This window comes from Pituophis catenifer, unplaced genomic scaffold, assembly GCF_029215685.1.
Source record: "Pituophis catenifer annectens isolate HBS135680 unplaced genomic scaffold, rPitCat1.0.hap2 SCAF_15, whole genome shotgun sequence".
NCBI lineage: Eukaryota > Metazoa > Chordata > Lepidosauria > Squamata > Colubridae > Pituophis > Pituophis catenifer.
Genome location: NW_027256895.1, coordinates 4,160,156 through 4,176,118, shown reverse-complemented (window position 1 = coordinate 4,176,118; position 15,963 = coordinate 4,160,156). Strand labels below are relative to the sequence as shown.

Genomic DNA, 15,963 nt, shown 5'->3' with positions numbered 1-15,963 from the left:
TTGGCGAGCGAGGCATAATACAGGCCGTCCTCGACTTATGACATGTTTGTTTAGCGCTCATTCAAAGTTTGAAAAAAGTGCCAGGACCATTTTTCACACTTATGAAATACCAAATTTATGTTTCGCTGATAAAGAAATAAAAGGAGACTGCCTAACATGCAGGCAGCCCAAGTTCGAATCCAAGTAAGGGTATGGCTAGCTGATGAGAGCTAAATAGCTTGAAATAGATCTATACAAGTCTCCCTTTATTTCTTTATCAGCGAAATATAAATTTGGAATAAAGTGGTTTGGAATAAAGGGCTCCTAGATTGGAGCTGAAAGGCGAAAGGGATGCAGTATGCTCCCTCCCACATGTTGGGGTGGACCAGATGCCTCGATAGAAAAACACTTAATCTCTCCCCTGGCTCAAGCTGATAAAGGGAGGAGAACTTGTGGCTCAGAGGTTAATACAACTGCCTAACATGCAGGCAGCCCAAGTTAGAATCCAGGTACGGGCATGGCTAGCTGATGAGAGCTAAAAGGCTTGAAATAGATCTATACTAGTCTCCCTTTATTTCTTTATCAGCGAAATATAAATTTTAAATATAAATATTTTTTATTTTATTTATTTTATTAATTACATTTCTATACCGCCTTTCTCCCGTAGGACTCAGGGCGGTGTACATCCAAGATAAAAATATAGACACACAAACTTCATAAAATTGCTAATTAAAATTATTACATAGTTTGGTCCGATTAAATAAAAACCCAGAATTAGATAACATTTTAAAAATCATTCACATGTTTAGCCCCGCCTGTTGGAACATCAGGGTCTTGAGGGCACGGCGGAAAGCACAAAGGTCGGGGATATTCCGTATCTCCGGGGGCAGTTCATTCCAAAGAGTTGGAGCCGTCACAGAGAAGGCCCTCCCCCTGGGAGTCGCCAGTCGGCATAATTTGACTGACGGTACCCTGAGTAGTCCCTCCCTGTGAGAACGAACTGGCCGGTGGGAGGCTATTAGTGGCAAAAGACGGTCTCGTAGGTACCCAGGTCCTAAGCCATGGAGCGCTTTAAAGGTGATAACTAACACCTTGAATCGCACCCGGAAGACCACCGGGAGCCAGTGCAGCTCACGTAAGAGAGGTGTTACATGGGCATAAGCTGCGCCCATAATCACCCGCGCGGCTACGTTCTGGACCAGTTGGAACCCCCGGCTGCTTTTCAAGGGGAGCCCCATGTAGAGAGCATTACAGTAGTCCATACGGGAGGTAACTAGGGTGTGAGTGATCGTGCGCAAGGCATCCTGATCCAGAAAGGGACGCAACTGGTGGAGCAGGCGAACCTGATAAAAGGCACCCCTGGCCACGGCCGTCAAATGATCTTCTAAAGATAGCCGTGAATCCAGGAGGACACCCAAGTTGCGGGCCCTCTCTGTGGTGAGCAAGATCTCATCCCCAATTGTCAGTGATGGTACCAGCTGACTATACCGGGACGCCGGAAGCCACAGCCACTCGGTCTTGGAGGGGTTGAGTCTGAGCTTGTTTCTCCCCATCCAGGTACGCACGGCCTCCAGGCAACGGGACATCACATTAAGGGCATCATTGGGGTGGTCCGGGGTGGAGATGTATAGCTGTGTGTCATCAGCATACTGATGAACACTCACCCCGAAACCACAGATGATCTCACCTAGCGGCTTTACATAAATGTTGAACAGAAGGGGTGAGAGGACTGACCCTTGCGGCACCCCACAAATAAGGTGCCTCGAATATAATATAATATAAATTTAAATATTTAAGTATTTAAAGGGTTAGCAGCGTTCAGCCTCCATTTTGATCTGCCTCTATTTGATCTGCCTCTATTCCCCCCCCCCTCTGCCCCAGTGTCAAACTTGGCTCAATTACTTGAGACAGTTATTGTCCACGATCCGTTCTCGGATAGCATTTGGTCGAGCAACTTTGGTAAGCTCCGAAGCTTCCTTCTCCTCCTCCTGGGCTGCCTCTGCCTGGCCTGTCAGGACCAATCCATCTTCTTGACCGCGACTGTCATCTCAAATGTCGCGGTCCACTGCCCCGCGCTTCGTTGCCTCGCACTCGGCACACGCGAAGCTCGGGATGTTGGTGGGTTCCGTTTGGCCCGAGGGGTGAAAATGGAGAACAACTTCATTGGACTGAAGCTAAGAGGTGTCCAGAGGGAGACAGTGGGTCAGTTGATGCCATCGAAGCCTGTTATTGTTATCATTTATTTAGTATATGATGTACAATATGTGGACAAGCAATATAGCTTAACATTTCACCTAGGTTAGTAAACACAATAAAATATAAATGTCAAAGAAAATCTATGTTCGAATATCAACGTCTTCTAGGCCATCTAACCATTGAAGTACAGCATTGTTTATATATAAAAAATTTCAATTCAAAATACAGTACAATAATACAATACAATACAAAAATACAATACAATACAACACACTACAATACAATGCAATAATGCAATAATACTACACAATAATACTATACAATTATACAATATAATACAATACAATACAATATAATACAACACAATACAAAACAATAATACAATAGAATAGAATAATACAATACAATAATACAATACAATACAATACACTACAACACAATATAATATAATACAATACAATAATGCAATAATACTATACAATAATACAATATAATACAATAATACAATACAATATAATACAACACAATACAATACAATAACACAATACAATAATACAATACAATATAATAATACAACACAACACACTACAATACAATAATACAATACAATAATACTATACAATAGTGCTATACAATAATACAATATAATACAGTAATATAATACAATATAATACAACACAATACAAAACAATAATATAATACAATACAGTAATACAATAATACAATATAATACAATAATACAATACAATATAATATAATACAAAACAAAACAATAATACAATACAATACAAAACAATAATACAATACAATACAATAATACAATAATACAATATAATACAATACAATACAAAACAATAACACAATAAAATACAATACTACAATATAATACAATACAATATAATACAATACAATAATATTAGTAATATAATCAAGTTCCAGGTGTACAACAATCCTTGACTTGAAATAGTTGGTTTAGTGATGGTTCAAAGTTACAACGGCACTGAAAAAAGAGACTTATGACCGTTGGGTTGGACTAGAAGACCTCCGAGGTCCCTTCCGATTCTATTATTCTGGTATCCGTGGCATTTTTAATCTGGGAATGGCAGATGGGGGGAACAAACCAGCGGGCCTGTTTTTCCTTGGAAGCCGATCCCAAATCTACTGAGGTGGTTGGTCGAGGAAGTCCTTCCTTCCCATCCTAATTCTCCAATTCTCCTTCGCAGAAAGCATCCGGAAGGTTCTTAACCGGCCTGCCATCCATCTCCTGGTGAGGGTGAAGCTTGAAACCAAACCCAAGAAAAATGAAGACCGGGTGCTGGTGAGATTTTCTGGGGATGTGGCAGACGCCGGAGAGAGGGTGGCAAGGGGGCACCCGATGGTGGGAGGGATGTGTCCAAACATACTCGTTGCTACCTTGTGGACCAGCGCCATGTCCTCGTTGGGTTCACTGTACAATCATCTGTGCTCTTCCCAGAATCCTCTGGGAAAAGAGGAGATGGGAGGAGCTTCTCCTTTCTTCTCCCTTCCCAGAATCCTCTGGGAGGATCTCCCCCTTTTCCTCCTTTCCCAGAATCCCCAGGAGAATTTTCCCATTTCTTCTGCCTTCCCAGAATCCCCTGGGAGGATCTTCCCATTTCTTCTGCCTTCCCAGAATCTCCTGGGAGAATCTTCACATTTCTCCTGCCTTCCCAGAATCCCCTGGGAGAACCTTCCGTCTTCTCCTGCCTTCCCAGAATTCTCTGGGAGGACCTTCCTCGTCCTCCTCCCTTCCCAGAATCACCTGGGAGGACCTTTCCCCTCCTCCTGAGTTCCCAGAATCCCCTGGGAGGACCTTTTCCATCCTCCTCCCTTCCCAGAATCCCCTGGAGAAACTTCCCCCTTCTCCTGCTTTCCCAGAATCCACTGGGAGGACCTTCCCCCTTCAAACTCGATTTCATTGAGGGCCGCATCAGGGTTGTGCTTGACCTCGGGGTGGCGTTGTGAGGGTGGGCATAGCCAGTTTGGCCAGGGTGGGCGTGGTCACTCGTATCAGGGGTGCCTGTGGCACGAGCGCTCTGCCGAAGAATAGGGCTCTGGAGTTCCGTTTTCAGCTGTGACGGCCTCCTGCAGTCCTCTGCAGGAGGCCGGAGCTCGGGGAGGCCGTGCATGGGCCTCACAAGCTCTGTTTTGCCTGTGACAGCCTCCTGCAACTCTCTGTCAGCGAAAACGGAGCTCGGGGAGGCCACGCATGGGCCTCACGAGCTCTGTTTTCACTGTGATGGTCTCTTGCAGCCCTCTGCCAGCGAAAACGGAGCTCGGGGAGGCCGTGCATGGGCCTCACGAGCTCTGTTTTCACTGTGATGGTCTCTTGCAGCCCTCTGCCAGCGAAAACGGAGCTCGGGGAGGCCGCGCATGGGCCTCATGACCTCCGTTTTCGGCTGTGACGGTCTCCTGCAGCCCTCCTCCAGCGCAAATGGAGCCCCCCCCCCCCAGAGCTCCATTTTTGTCGGCAGAGGGTTGCAGGAGGCCATCATGGCCGAAAACAGAGTAACCCCCGAGCTCAATTTTCACTGGCAGAGACACCTTCACTGTTTCCAAGGTGGCTCTGCGGGCCAGATCTAAGCACCCTGCGAGCCGGATCCAGCCCGTGGGCCTTGAGTTTGCCACCTGTGCTTAAGAAGGGAGAAGAACGGGGTAACTCTGCGGTCGCCAAAAAAAATAATAATTCAGGAGTCCGGTAATGTCTTTTCCAACCCGCTCATTTTATGAAAAAAGCATATTTCATAAGCTCCGATCGCTTTCTCGGATGCGCTGGAAAGCTTCGGCTTTTTTTAATAAAAAGGATGAGTCGTAAAAGCTGCCACCAGACTCCTGATGGATCTTTTTTTTTTCAACCACGGCTAGGGAGCAATTGTGCCGGTTGTATATTATCTCCAGAGCCTCCTCGGTGCCTCCCAACCCCCCGTTGCTAAGCGAGAAATCTTAAGCCATCAATAATTCACCTCTTCTCCCTTGCAAATGGGCAAAGACGCCTCATCCTTTCTTGTTTTCCTTGCGCGAGATCTTTTAATGGCTCACACTCGCTCCCCCCTCTGACTTCCTAATTAGTCAATTTGTCTTTTTTTTCTCTCTCTCTCGCTCACACACAACAACAGACTCACAAATGCCTTTCTCAGTTCTGCCTTCCAATATTCCTTTCCAAAGCATCACAGTGTGCAGAGGAATTTGTACGCCCGGCAAGTGTGGCTGATTGGGTGTCTTCCAATAAGGCCGACAATACTCATTATCCCCAGCCGTGGTGACCTTGGGGGCAGGGAGCATGGACCAACAAATAAAAAAAAAACAAAAAACCCACAATTTGAGAATGCAGGATGGAAAAAAAGTCACGTCGCGTGTCTCCGATTGCAGCCAATTTGTGCTGTGAAATCCACCAATTTTAGCTTTCTTCTGCTTTATTATTATTGTTATTATTATTATTATTATTTTTCTTGACAGGTTCTTACCACCTGGCGTATTTATCTGTTTGGAATTAAGATGCCTGCCAAGGTGAGTGGAACAAAGGAGAAAACAGGTTAATTTAAGACGGCGTATCGCAACCTCAACAAATTTAAGATGGCTGGACTTCAACTCCCAGAAATCCCAAAGTCACCAAAACTGGGAATTCTGGGAGTTGAAGTCCACACACATCTTAAAGTTTGATGAGGAACATTGATCTAAAGGGAAGGGGGTTAAATGCTGTTCATTTCATTTCTATTATTCAAAGAATAATACTGAAAGCTTACTGTGGTTGGCAGAATGCCCAGAAGCAATTTGCAGGGAGCTGATAAGATAAGCAAGACCAGACACAAAGGTATGTGAACGAAGTTGTTCCCTGCAAATTGCTTCAGTCAGCATTCCTCCTTAAATAGGTTAAGGGAGTGGCCAATTAGCCCCAAGCCTTACTCTCGAGGAGACCTCCCTCCTGAGGAGCCACTCCTGCCTTTTGGAAGCTCTGCACACCCGTGGATCGAGAAGGGGCTCCTCCTCTTCATCCTCTTCACTTAAGGGAGCTTTTGGAGGTTCTGAAGGCCCTGGCTGAATCCCTGCCTGGTTCGGACTGGTTTGGGTGCATCGGATGGTAATTTTACATCTGGTTCACCGAACTGGTAGTTGCAAGGACTGGCTGGCCCCGCTCCGCCCTGCCCCTCCCAGGAGTCTCCACCCAGCCTGTTTTGGATGCCAGGTAACTGCAGGGCCCACGTGGAGGCTCTGGGAGGGCAAAAAAAGGGCCTCCCAGAAGTCTGGAAATGGGCCCGTTTCCCGCCTCCGGAGCCCAGGGGAGGCCGTTTTCGCTCTCCTGGAGGCTCGAGAAAAGCCTCCGGAGCCTGGGGAGGGTGAAAACACCTCCCTGGCCATGGTGCAGGAGGCTGAGTAGGCCATGCCCACCATGGCCAGGCCCACCCAGCAACTGGGCAGAGAACTGGTTGCTAAAATTTTGGAATCTCACCCCTGAGGATAAGGTAGGGTAGGGTAGGCTAGGGTAAGGGAAGGGAGCAGTGGTGGGTTCCTCCCGGTTCGGTCTGGTTCGGCCGAGCCGGTAGCGATGATGATATGACATCACCGAACCGGTTCTCCCCCCCGCCCTCCCACCCCCCCACCCCCCCCACGTTATTCTTACCTTTTATTTGGCCCCACCCCCAATCTATTGCTGCCTCCTGAGTCGCAGCTGATGACTAGAGGGAAAAAAACTGTTTAAACTCTTGCCGAGGGGGCTTCAAAGGGCCGTCCTACAGCTGATCAGTGTTAAAAGCAAACAAATGAGTTGGGTCGTAAGTGCGAGGACCTTCCAGAAATGACTCTGACCAGCTAGCCACGCCCACCTAGTCACATGACCTCCAAGCCACACCCGCAAAATAAGCCACGCCCACAGAACCGGTAGTAAAAAAATTTAGAACCCACCCCTGGAGGGGAGGGGAGGGTAAGGGGGGGAAGGGTAAGGGAGGGGAGGGGAGGGGAGGGGAGGATATAGAAATAGAAATAAAATAGAAATGTAGAATAGAAGAGGAATAGAATAGAATCCCTGAAATGGCATTCGATGGGAATGAAACGTATGTTTTTATACCTATAGAAATCCAAACTAAATTTCTTCCTTCTCTTGGGCAGCCCGAAAGCTCGTTCAACGTCTTGGAGATCCGAGCATTAAACCCATTGAATCACAACCAGGTAAGGAACCGCTCATTTCGCTTTTAAAAAAAATAGTTTTATTTATTGGCTTAAGGATCGATCTTTACAAAGTTTCTTTCCTTCCTTCCTTCCCTCCTTCCTTCTCTCCCTCCCTCCCTCCCTCTCTCCTTCCTTCCCTCCTTCCTTCCTTCCCTCTTTCCCTTCCTTCCTTCCCTCCTTCCTTCCCTCGCTCCTTCCCTCCCTCCCTCCTTTCTTCCTTCCTTCCTCCCTCCCTCCTTCCTTGCTTCTTTCTCTTCTTCCTTCTCTTCTTCCCTCTCTCCTTCCTTCCTTCCTACCTTCCTTCTTTCCCTCCTTCCTTCCCTCCCTCCCTCCCTCCTTCCTTCAATACCTCCCTCCTTCCCTCCCTCCTTCCTTCCTTCCTTCCCTCCCTCCTTCCCTTCCTCCCTCCCTCCTTTCTTCCTTCCTCCCTCTCTCCCTCCTTCCGTCCTTGCTTCTTTCCCTCCTTCCTTCTCTCCCTCCCTCTCTCCTTCCTTCCTACCTTCCTTCTTTCCCTCCTTCCTTCCCTCCCTCCTTCCTTCATTACTTCCCTCCTTCCTTCCCTCCTTCCTTCCCTCCTTCCTTCCCTCCCTCCTTCTTTCCCTTCCTTCCTTCCCTCCCTCCTTCCTTCCTTCCTTCCCTCCCTCCTTCCCTTCCTCCCTCCTTTCTTCCTTCCTTCCTTCCTCCCTCCTTCCTTCCTTGCTTCTTTCCGTCCTTCCTTCTCTCCCTCCCTCTCTTCTTCCCTCCCCCCTTCCTTCCCTCTCTCCTTCCTTCTTTCCCTTTCTTCCCTCCCTCCTTCCCTCCCTCCCTCCTTTCTTCCTTCCTCCCTCCCTCCCTCCCTCCTTCCTTCCTTGCTTCTTTCCCTCCCTCCTTCCTTCCCTCCTTCCTTCTTTCCTTCCTTTCTTCCTTCCTTCCTTCCCTCCCTCCCTCCCTCCCTCCTTCCTTGCTTGTTTCCCTCTCTCCTTCCTTCCTTCCTTCCTTCCTTCCTTCCTTCCTTCTTTCAGATCTTGGTGGAAACGGAGAAAGCCAACTATAACCTAAAATTTCCAACTCCAGAAAGTGCCGGACAAATGACTAGACATGTCAACTCCGCTTTAGCCAAAATTTTCCCGAACCCGGCTTCCGTGTGAGTAAGCAAAAACAGCAAGAATGCTGGGAAAATGATCAAAAAATGCCTGGTGGGGCTTTTTTTTTTGCTGAAACAGCTAGTCCTCAGGTTACAACAGTTCATTTAATGACCTGTTCAAAATTACGACGGCACTGAAAAGAGTGATTTACGACCATTTTCCGGACTTACGCCCGTTGCAACGTCCCCTTGATCATGAGATCAAAATTCAGACTCGGGGCGGTCCTGATATATAAATTCCTTTTTTTTCCCTCCCCCACCTTACTCCATTCCAGCTGCCTGATCCGTCACGGGAACGTGGAAACGCCGGAGACTTCCCGGGACGTCTCCCCCAATTCGGAAAGTTCCAATTCCACCATTCACAGCATTTGCGGTGAGAGACGGCGATCGACGCGCGGAGTCTGGCTTGGGTTCTCAGCCCCGCATCCTTGTACTCCAGAGAGTTTCGGGCACTGCTATCTTCCTGCGAAGCAAATTTGTATGAAATTTTAATTACAGTTATGGTATATTTTCCACTTAGCCCACTGACCTGAATCCCGGAAGCGTTCTTATAAAAAGCTTACAAATTGCTTTGCTGGATACGGCGATGTCCACTTAGCTGCGTAATTCTGCTTTTAAGCGCTTGTAGCCACTGAGGCTTTAGAAGCGTATAAATCAGATTTCTGTCATCTCCTTCCCCCACCAGCCCCAGTTCTTGGCTATCAAAGGTATATTGCCTAGAGAGGCTGAGATTTCATTTCAAGGAAGCCGAACGCAGAAAAATCCATTTTAAACATTATGGTTTGCTAGTTGTTTTGTGGCTCGTTCTAAACGTTTGATAATGTTTAGGCCCGTGATGGCGAACCTATGGCACGCGTGCCACAAGTGGCACGCGGAGCCATATTAGTGGGCACACCAGCTCAACTCTGGGGCGCATGTGCGTGCCGGCCAGCTGATCTTCGGGCCTTCTGGGCCCACCAGAAGTAGGGAAACAGACTGTTTCCTTCCTCTGGAGGGCCTGGGGGCGGGGTGGGGAAGGCCCATTTTTCTTTCTTACCTGGCTCCAGATCCTCTCTGTGTATCTGGGAAGGGCGAAAATAGCCTTTCCCACTCCCTTGGAGGCCCTACGGAGGCTGAAAGGGCCCATTTCCCGGCTCCCGGTGGGACAGGAAATGACGTTTTTTCCTGTCCCCAGCCTCCAGAGACTCCTAGAGAGGCTCCTAGAGACTACTAGAGAGGTTCTGGAGGCTGGGGACAGCAAAAAATGTCACTTCCTGTCCCACCGAGAGTTGGGAAATGGGCCCTTTCAGCCTCTGTAGGGCCTCCAAGGGAGTGGGAAAGGCTGTTTTCGCCCTTCCCAGATACACAGAGAGGATCTGGAGCCAGGTAAGAAAGAAAAACGGGCCTACCAGGCCAGGAGCGAGGGGGGGAGGGGGTTGCGCACGCATGCGCATGGGCACGTGCGTGGGCGACCCTCCCCCGCCCCCCCCTCTCCTGGCACGCGTTGGCAAAAAGGTTAGCCATCACTGGTTTAGGCTAAAGATTATAAATATAAACATTATAAACCTACTCCGAAATGAAGGCTCTCTAGCCGTGCTTGAAGCAGAATTTGGAAGAAGCCGTTTGTAAGGATCCTCAGCGAGATGTCTGTCGCCCAAGTGGTCTTCCTGAAACACCTCGCCCTCCCCTCCCAGTCATTCCTCGCCTAGCCTGAGAAGGTAAGGGTGACGGCGGGGGATGGAGAAGCGGCCACAGCAGAGACAGAGAGAGAGAGATACAGAGAGATACAGAGAGATACAGAGAGGGAGGGGAGAGGGAGAGAGAGGGAGATGTCCAAAGAGTTTTGTGATTCCCGGTGTTTTTAAACAACTGGTTCTCTGCCTTACTGACCGGCTGGGTAAGTGTGGCTGGGGGGGGGGGGTCATGTGACTGGTGGAAGTGAGTGATGTGGAGTTGGCCACGCCCACCCAGGTTTTGTGGCTCCCGGTGTTTTCTTTTCTGTGGGAAATGGATCCAAATGGCTCTTTTGAGTGTTTAAGGTTGCAGACCCTTGCGCTAGATTGTCTAGATCAGGGGTGTTAAACTCAAGGCCCGCGGGCCGGATCTGGTCCACGGGGGTACTTAGATCTGGCCCGTGAGCAGAGGTGGTATTCAGCCGGTTCGTACCAGTTCAGGCAAACCGGTAGCCAAGATCGCGGCAACTCTATGACATCCTTTTTAGGCACTTTTTCGAGGCCGGGCACGTGCGCGGAAGTCAAGCGAGCGAGCAAAGTGCACGCGCAGAAGGTGTGCGAAATGAGCGTGCGTGCACGGGGCGAACCGGTGGTAAGAATATTGGAAATCTGGAAACGGCAAGGGACCGGTCTGCAGTGACTCTGCCAGTGAAAACAGAGCTCGGGAGGGCTGCAGGAGGACGTCGCAGCCAAAAACGGAGCCTGGGAGGGCTGCAGGAGGACGTCGCAGCCAAAAACGGAGCCCGGGAGGGCTGCAGGAGGACGTCGCAGCCAAAAACGGAGCCCGGGAGGGCTACACGCGGCCCTCCCGGGCTCTGTTTCCGCTGGCAGAGGCACTGCGGGACGTCAAGCTGGCCATGCCCACCCTGGCAACGCCCACCTCTGCCATGCCCACCCCTTTGGCCCCCCTGAGGTCAAACACAACCCTGATCGCGTTTGACACCCCTGGTCCAGATGCCAGGTTCGGGTTAAAGAATGAAAGAGGAACTCTTGTAAGGTCAGGTTGCAAGTTCAGGTCGGATCCTCAGCTTTTCAAGCTTTGCCAGGAAGGTAGTTGAGAGGGAATATAACTCTTTTTTTTTTTTTTTTGCCTCGTCTTCAGGAGGTTTCTCGGAAACGTATGCAGCCCTTTGCGATTACAATGGACAGTCTTGCCGGGAAGAAGTTCAGTGGGTGAGTTGACTAGCCAAGAAGAGGGAGGGGTGGCTTGTTTTCTTCATCGAAAATAACTTCTTTGCTCCCTCCCTCCCTCCCTTCCTTCATCTCCCTCTCCTTCCCTCTCTCGCCCTCTCCTCCCCTCTCCCCTCCCTTCTCCTTCCTTCCTTTGTTCCATCCTCCTTTTCCTCTCCTCCCCTTCCTTCCCTCTCTCTCCCCCTATCCCTCTCCTCCCCTCTCCCCCTCCCTTCTCCTTCTCTCTCTCGCCCTCTCCTCTCCCCTCCCTTCTTTTTCCTTCCTTTGTTCCTTCCTTCCTCCTCCTCCCCTCCCTTCCCCTTCCTTCCTTTCTCTCCCTCTCCTTCTCTCTCTCTCTCCCTCTCCTCTCCTCCCCCCCCCCGTTCCCCTCCTTCTCTCCCTCCCTCCTTCCTCCCTCTCCTTCCCTCTCTCTTGCCCCTCCCCTCTCCTTCCTTCCTCTCCCTTTCCCTTTCCCTCCCTTTCCCTCTCCTCTCCTTTCCTTCCTTCCTCCCTTCCTCTCCCTCCCCCTCCTTCCTTCCCCCCTCTCCTTCCCTCTCTCTCCCTTCCCTTTTCTCTTCCCTCCCCTCTCTCTTTCTTTCCTGCCTGCCTGCCTTCCTTCCTCCCTCTCCATCTCTTTACTTCTCCATCTCCTTCCCTCTCCATCACCTCCCCTCTCCCTCTCCCAGAATGTTCCTCCAGTCCCATTTCTTCTGAGGGCTCAGCAGCCTCTTATCTATCCATTCCATACTCTGCAGCTTCCCTCCAACTCCCAAGGTCCTTCCCACAGGCCATGACAACGGGGGAGAGGAGAAGATGGGAAGAACAGGGGTACTTAAGGAGCTGCTGGAGGTCTTGGGAGGAATCCGTGGAAATTGTAAAAAATAATTGAATGTTTTCTTCTCTCTGGCCCTTCAACCACTTCCAGGATGTGGACACGATTTATCATTCCGAAGACAACCGGGAGTTCAACCTGTTGGATTTCTCTCACTTGGAAAGTCGGTGAGAAGCCACCTTTGGAGCCCTCCACCAGTCAGGGGTCTCCCCTACCTTCTCAACCCCGTGTCCTCCTGGATTGATGGTCTCCTCTTCTTCCCAGTCCTTCCAACGGTTGCCGAGCCTGGTGCCCACAATTAGAATAGGATAGAATAACAGAATTGGAAGGGACCTTGGAGGTCTTCTAGTCCAACTCCCTGCTTAGGCAGGAAACCCTACACCACTTCAGATAAATGGTTATCCAACATCTTCTTAAAAACTTCCAGTGTTGGAGCATTTACAACTTCTGGTGGCAAACAGTTCCACTGGTTAATTGTCCTCACTGTTAGGAAGTTTCTCCTCAGTTCTAAGTTGCTTCTCTCCTTGATTAGTTTCCACCCATCGCTTTTTGTCCTGCCCTCAGGTGCTTTGGAGAATAGCTTGACTCCCTCTTCTTTGGGGCAGCCCCTGAGATACTGGAAGACTGCTATCATGTCTCTCCTGGTCCTTCTTTTCATCAAACTAGACATGCCCAGTTCCTGCAACCGTTCTTCATATTTGTTATCCTTGAGTGAAACCTCAAGAGTAGAAGAGAATTATTCTTTTTTTGAATGAAAGAAGGAAGGGGTTACTTAATCTTAATCTTAATCTTAATCTTAATCTTAATCTATTATGGAGATCTCCAAAGTGGTGATTTGCTGGTCATCTCAGATAAAATACAGAATTTGAAAGCACTTCCTTTCTGAGGGGGAGGATGGTTTCTAAAACTGGAAAATTATCAATTGGGGGAATACAAGATGGCAGCTGTCCCTTCCCGCCAAAGAACATGGGAGTTGTAGTGTCATAAATTAACCGAGGATCTGTCCTCCTTCAGTCCCTTCTTCCGTTCTCCTTTTATTTTATTTTTTTCCCCTCAGGGACTCCCAATGCTCTAGGACAGTGTTTTTCAACCTCTAGGTTGCGTGGACTTCAACTCCCAGAATTCCCCAGGCACCATTTTGGCTGGGGAATTCTGGGAGTTGAAGTCCACGCGGCTTCAAGGGATTAAGGTCAAGAAACACTGCTCTGGAATTCAAGGGTGAGTTTTAAAAGCAGAGGACAACTTTTTGAGACGAAGTATTGCCGGTTTTTCTTTCTTCTAAATTTTTTTTCCTTCTTTTTCTTCTCGTCCCAGAGACCTCGCTTTGATTGTGGCAGCTTTGGCTTACAACCAGTGGTTTACCAAACTTTACTGCAAGGATTTGCGACTGGTAGATTCCTTCCACTGTTCTTGAGTCCTTTCTTATCTGGGGTCACCTTCTGTCCACTACAGATAGTCCTCGACTTTCAAGATGGAAGAGTGGGAAGAATGGATGGATAGATGGATGGTGGATAGGTGGATGGATTGCTAGAAGGGTGAGGGGTGGTTGCGTGGATAGATGGATGGATGGATGCAAGGATGAATCAAGGGATAGATGGAAAATGGATAGATGGATGGGTGGGAAGAATGGATGGATGGATGAGTAGATGATGGGTGGATGGGTGGGTGAACGGACGGACGGACGGGTGGATAGAGGAAATTATGAATAGATGGATGGATGGATACAAGGATAGATGAAGGGGTGGATGGAAAATGGATGCGTGAGAAGAATGGATGGATGCATGAGTAGATGATGGATGGATAGATGGATGGATGAGAAGGATGGATGGATGGATACAAGGATAGATGAAGGGATGGATGGAAAATGGATGCGGGAGAAGAATGGATGGACGGATGAGTAGATGATAGATAGATGGATGAGAAGAATGGATGGATGAACAGATGAGTAGATGATGGATGGATGGATGAGTAGATGATGGATGGATGGCTAGATGGGTGAGGGGGTGGATAGATGGATGGATGCAAGAATAAATGAAGGGATAGATGGAAAATGGATAGATGGGTGGATGGGAAGAATGAATGGATGGATGAGTAGATGATGGGTGGATGGATGGATGGATAGAGGAAAGTATGAATGGATGGATGGACGGACGGACGGTTGGATACAAGGATAGATGAATGGATGGATGGAAAATGGATGGGTGAGAAGAATGGATGGATGGATGAGTAGATGATGGATGGATAGATGGGTGAGGGATGGATGCAAGGATGAATGAAGGGATGAATAGAAAAATGGATGGATGGATAGTGGAATGGATGGACAGACGGATAGATCTGTCTGGGATGGATGAAAGGATGGATGGATGGATGGATGGATGGATGGAAAAATAGATGGATGGATAGGAAGAATGGATGGATGAGTAAATGAAGGATGGATGGGTAGATGGATGTTGGTTTGGATGGACGGATAGGTGGATGGATGGATGGATGCAAGGATGAAGGGATGGATGCAAAATGGATGGGTGCGTAGGTGGTGGGTGGGTGGGAAGAATGAATGGATGGATGAGTAGATGATGGATGGATGGACAGATGGATAAAGAGTCTGCCGGCTCAAGTCCTCCTCCTGTCTCCTTCTCTCCTTCCCCCTTTCTTTTCCCTTTTCAGGGCTCCGAGGTAGCCGAGCAGATTTTGCACACGGTGAGCAAGTCCCATCACCTGGAGGAATTGGTGCTGGACAACGCAGGGTTAAAAACGTAAGCCTCGTCCCGACTTTGACATTCCCATTGACTGACTTGCAAAGGTTGACGCTGCTGCTGCTGGGGAGCTAATTTCTCGCCTCCTTCCTCCATTCTTATCCCTTCATCTTTATCCCTTCACAAGCGCTTCTCTGGTAAGGATTTCCCCGCCTGATCCGCTCTCCTTCTCTTTGGCCGCAGGGATTTTGCCATAAAACTCGCCAACGTTTTGCCGGAAAACCCCAATACCGCCCTCCACATCCTGACGCTCTCGCACAACCCGCTGGAGGACAAAGGTGATTGACAGAGTTCGCCCCCACCCCCACCCCACAAGTTGGAAAGAAGGGCTTCAGCTCCCAGGATCCTGACGTCAAGAGGTGGTATTCAGCCGGTTCGGACCGGTTCGGGAGAACTGGTTGCAGTAATCGCAGGTCCTGCCCAACTGCCCTGGCTCTATGCCGTCCTATTTAGGCATGTTTTTGAGGCCGGATGCATGCGTGGAAGGCCGGGCGCATGCGCGGAAGGCAGGCGCCCGCATGAACTGGGCGCGCACATGTGTGAAGCGAGCATTCATGCGCACGGCAAACCGGTAGTAACAAAATGTGAAACCCACCGCTTCTGATGTGGCTGGAGTTAGGGGTCCTGACAGTTTGGATCCCACCACATCTGGAGGGCAGGGGGGTTGAAGAGAGGGGATCCAGCAATGTCCACAAACACTGGACTCTGCAGAAGACGATCTATGGGATGATCTAAGCTTGCTTTGAAATGAGGGGGTGCTTGGGGGGGGAAGGAGACCCTGACCTCTTTCTTCTCTCTCCCTCTGCACAGGCCTGGGTGCCCTGAGTCAGCAGCTCCTGTGTTTCCCCAAAGGCCTTAGCAAACTCTGCCTTTCCAAGACCGGCATCACTGCTAAAGGTACCCCGGGCACCGTTGGGGGGAGTGCGTATGTGTGTGTGCAGTGGTGGGATTCAACCGGTTCGCACCTATTCAGGAGAACCGGTTAAGCAGTTCGGAGAACCGGTTATTGGAAGAAAT

At 49.3% G+C, this 15,963-nt stretch overlaps 1 protein-coding gene across 1 annotated transcript in view; it reads left to right on the top strand.

Annotated features, from left to right (window-relative positions):
* The window catches only part of CARMIL3 (capping protein regulator and myosin 1 linker 3), a 64,016-nt gene that overhangs the window by 1,145 nt on the left and 46,908 nt on the right, over nt 1–15,963 (top strand). Inside the window, exons 2-12 of the mRNA XM_070954533.1 lie at nt 3,399–3,493; nt 5,650–5,700; nt 7,297–7,356; nt 8,358–8,479; nt 8,755–8,852; nt 11,294–11,364; nt 12,287–12,360; nt 13,508–13,583; nt 14,858–14,946; nt 15,130–15,224; nt 15,757–15,843. Of these exons, the coding sequence (XP_070810634.1) occupies nt 3,399–3,493; nt 5,650–5,700; nt 7,297–7,356; nt 8,358–8,479; nt 8,755–8,852; nt 11,294–11,364; nt 12,287–12,360; nt 13,508–13,583; nt 14,858–14,946; nt 15,130–15,224; nt 15,757–15,843 (918 nt within the window). The remainder of the gene's footprint in view (nt 1–3,398; nt 3,494–5,649; nt 5,701–7,296; nt 7,357–8,357; nt 8,480–8,754; nt 8,853–11,293; nt 11,365–12,286; nt 12,361–13,507; nt 13,584–14,857; nt 14,947–15,129; nt 15,225–15,756; nt 15,844–15,963) is intronic.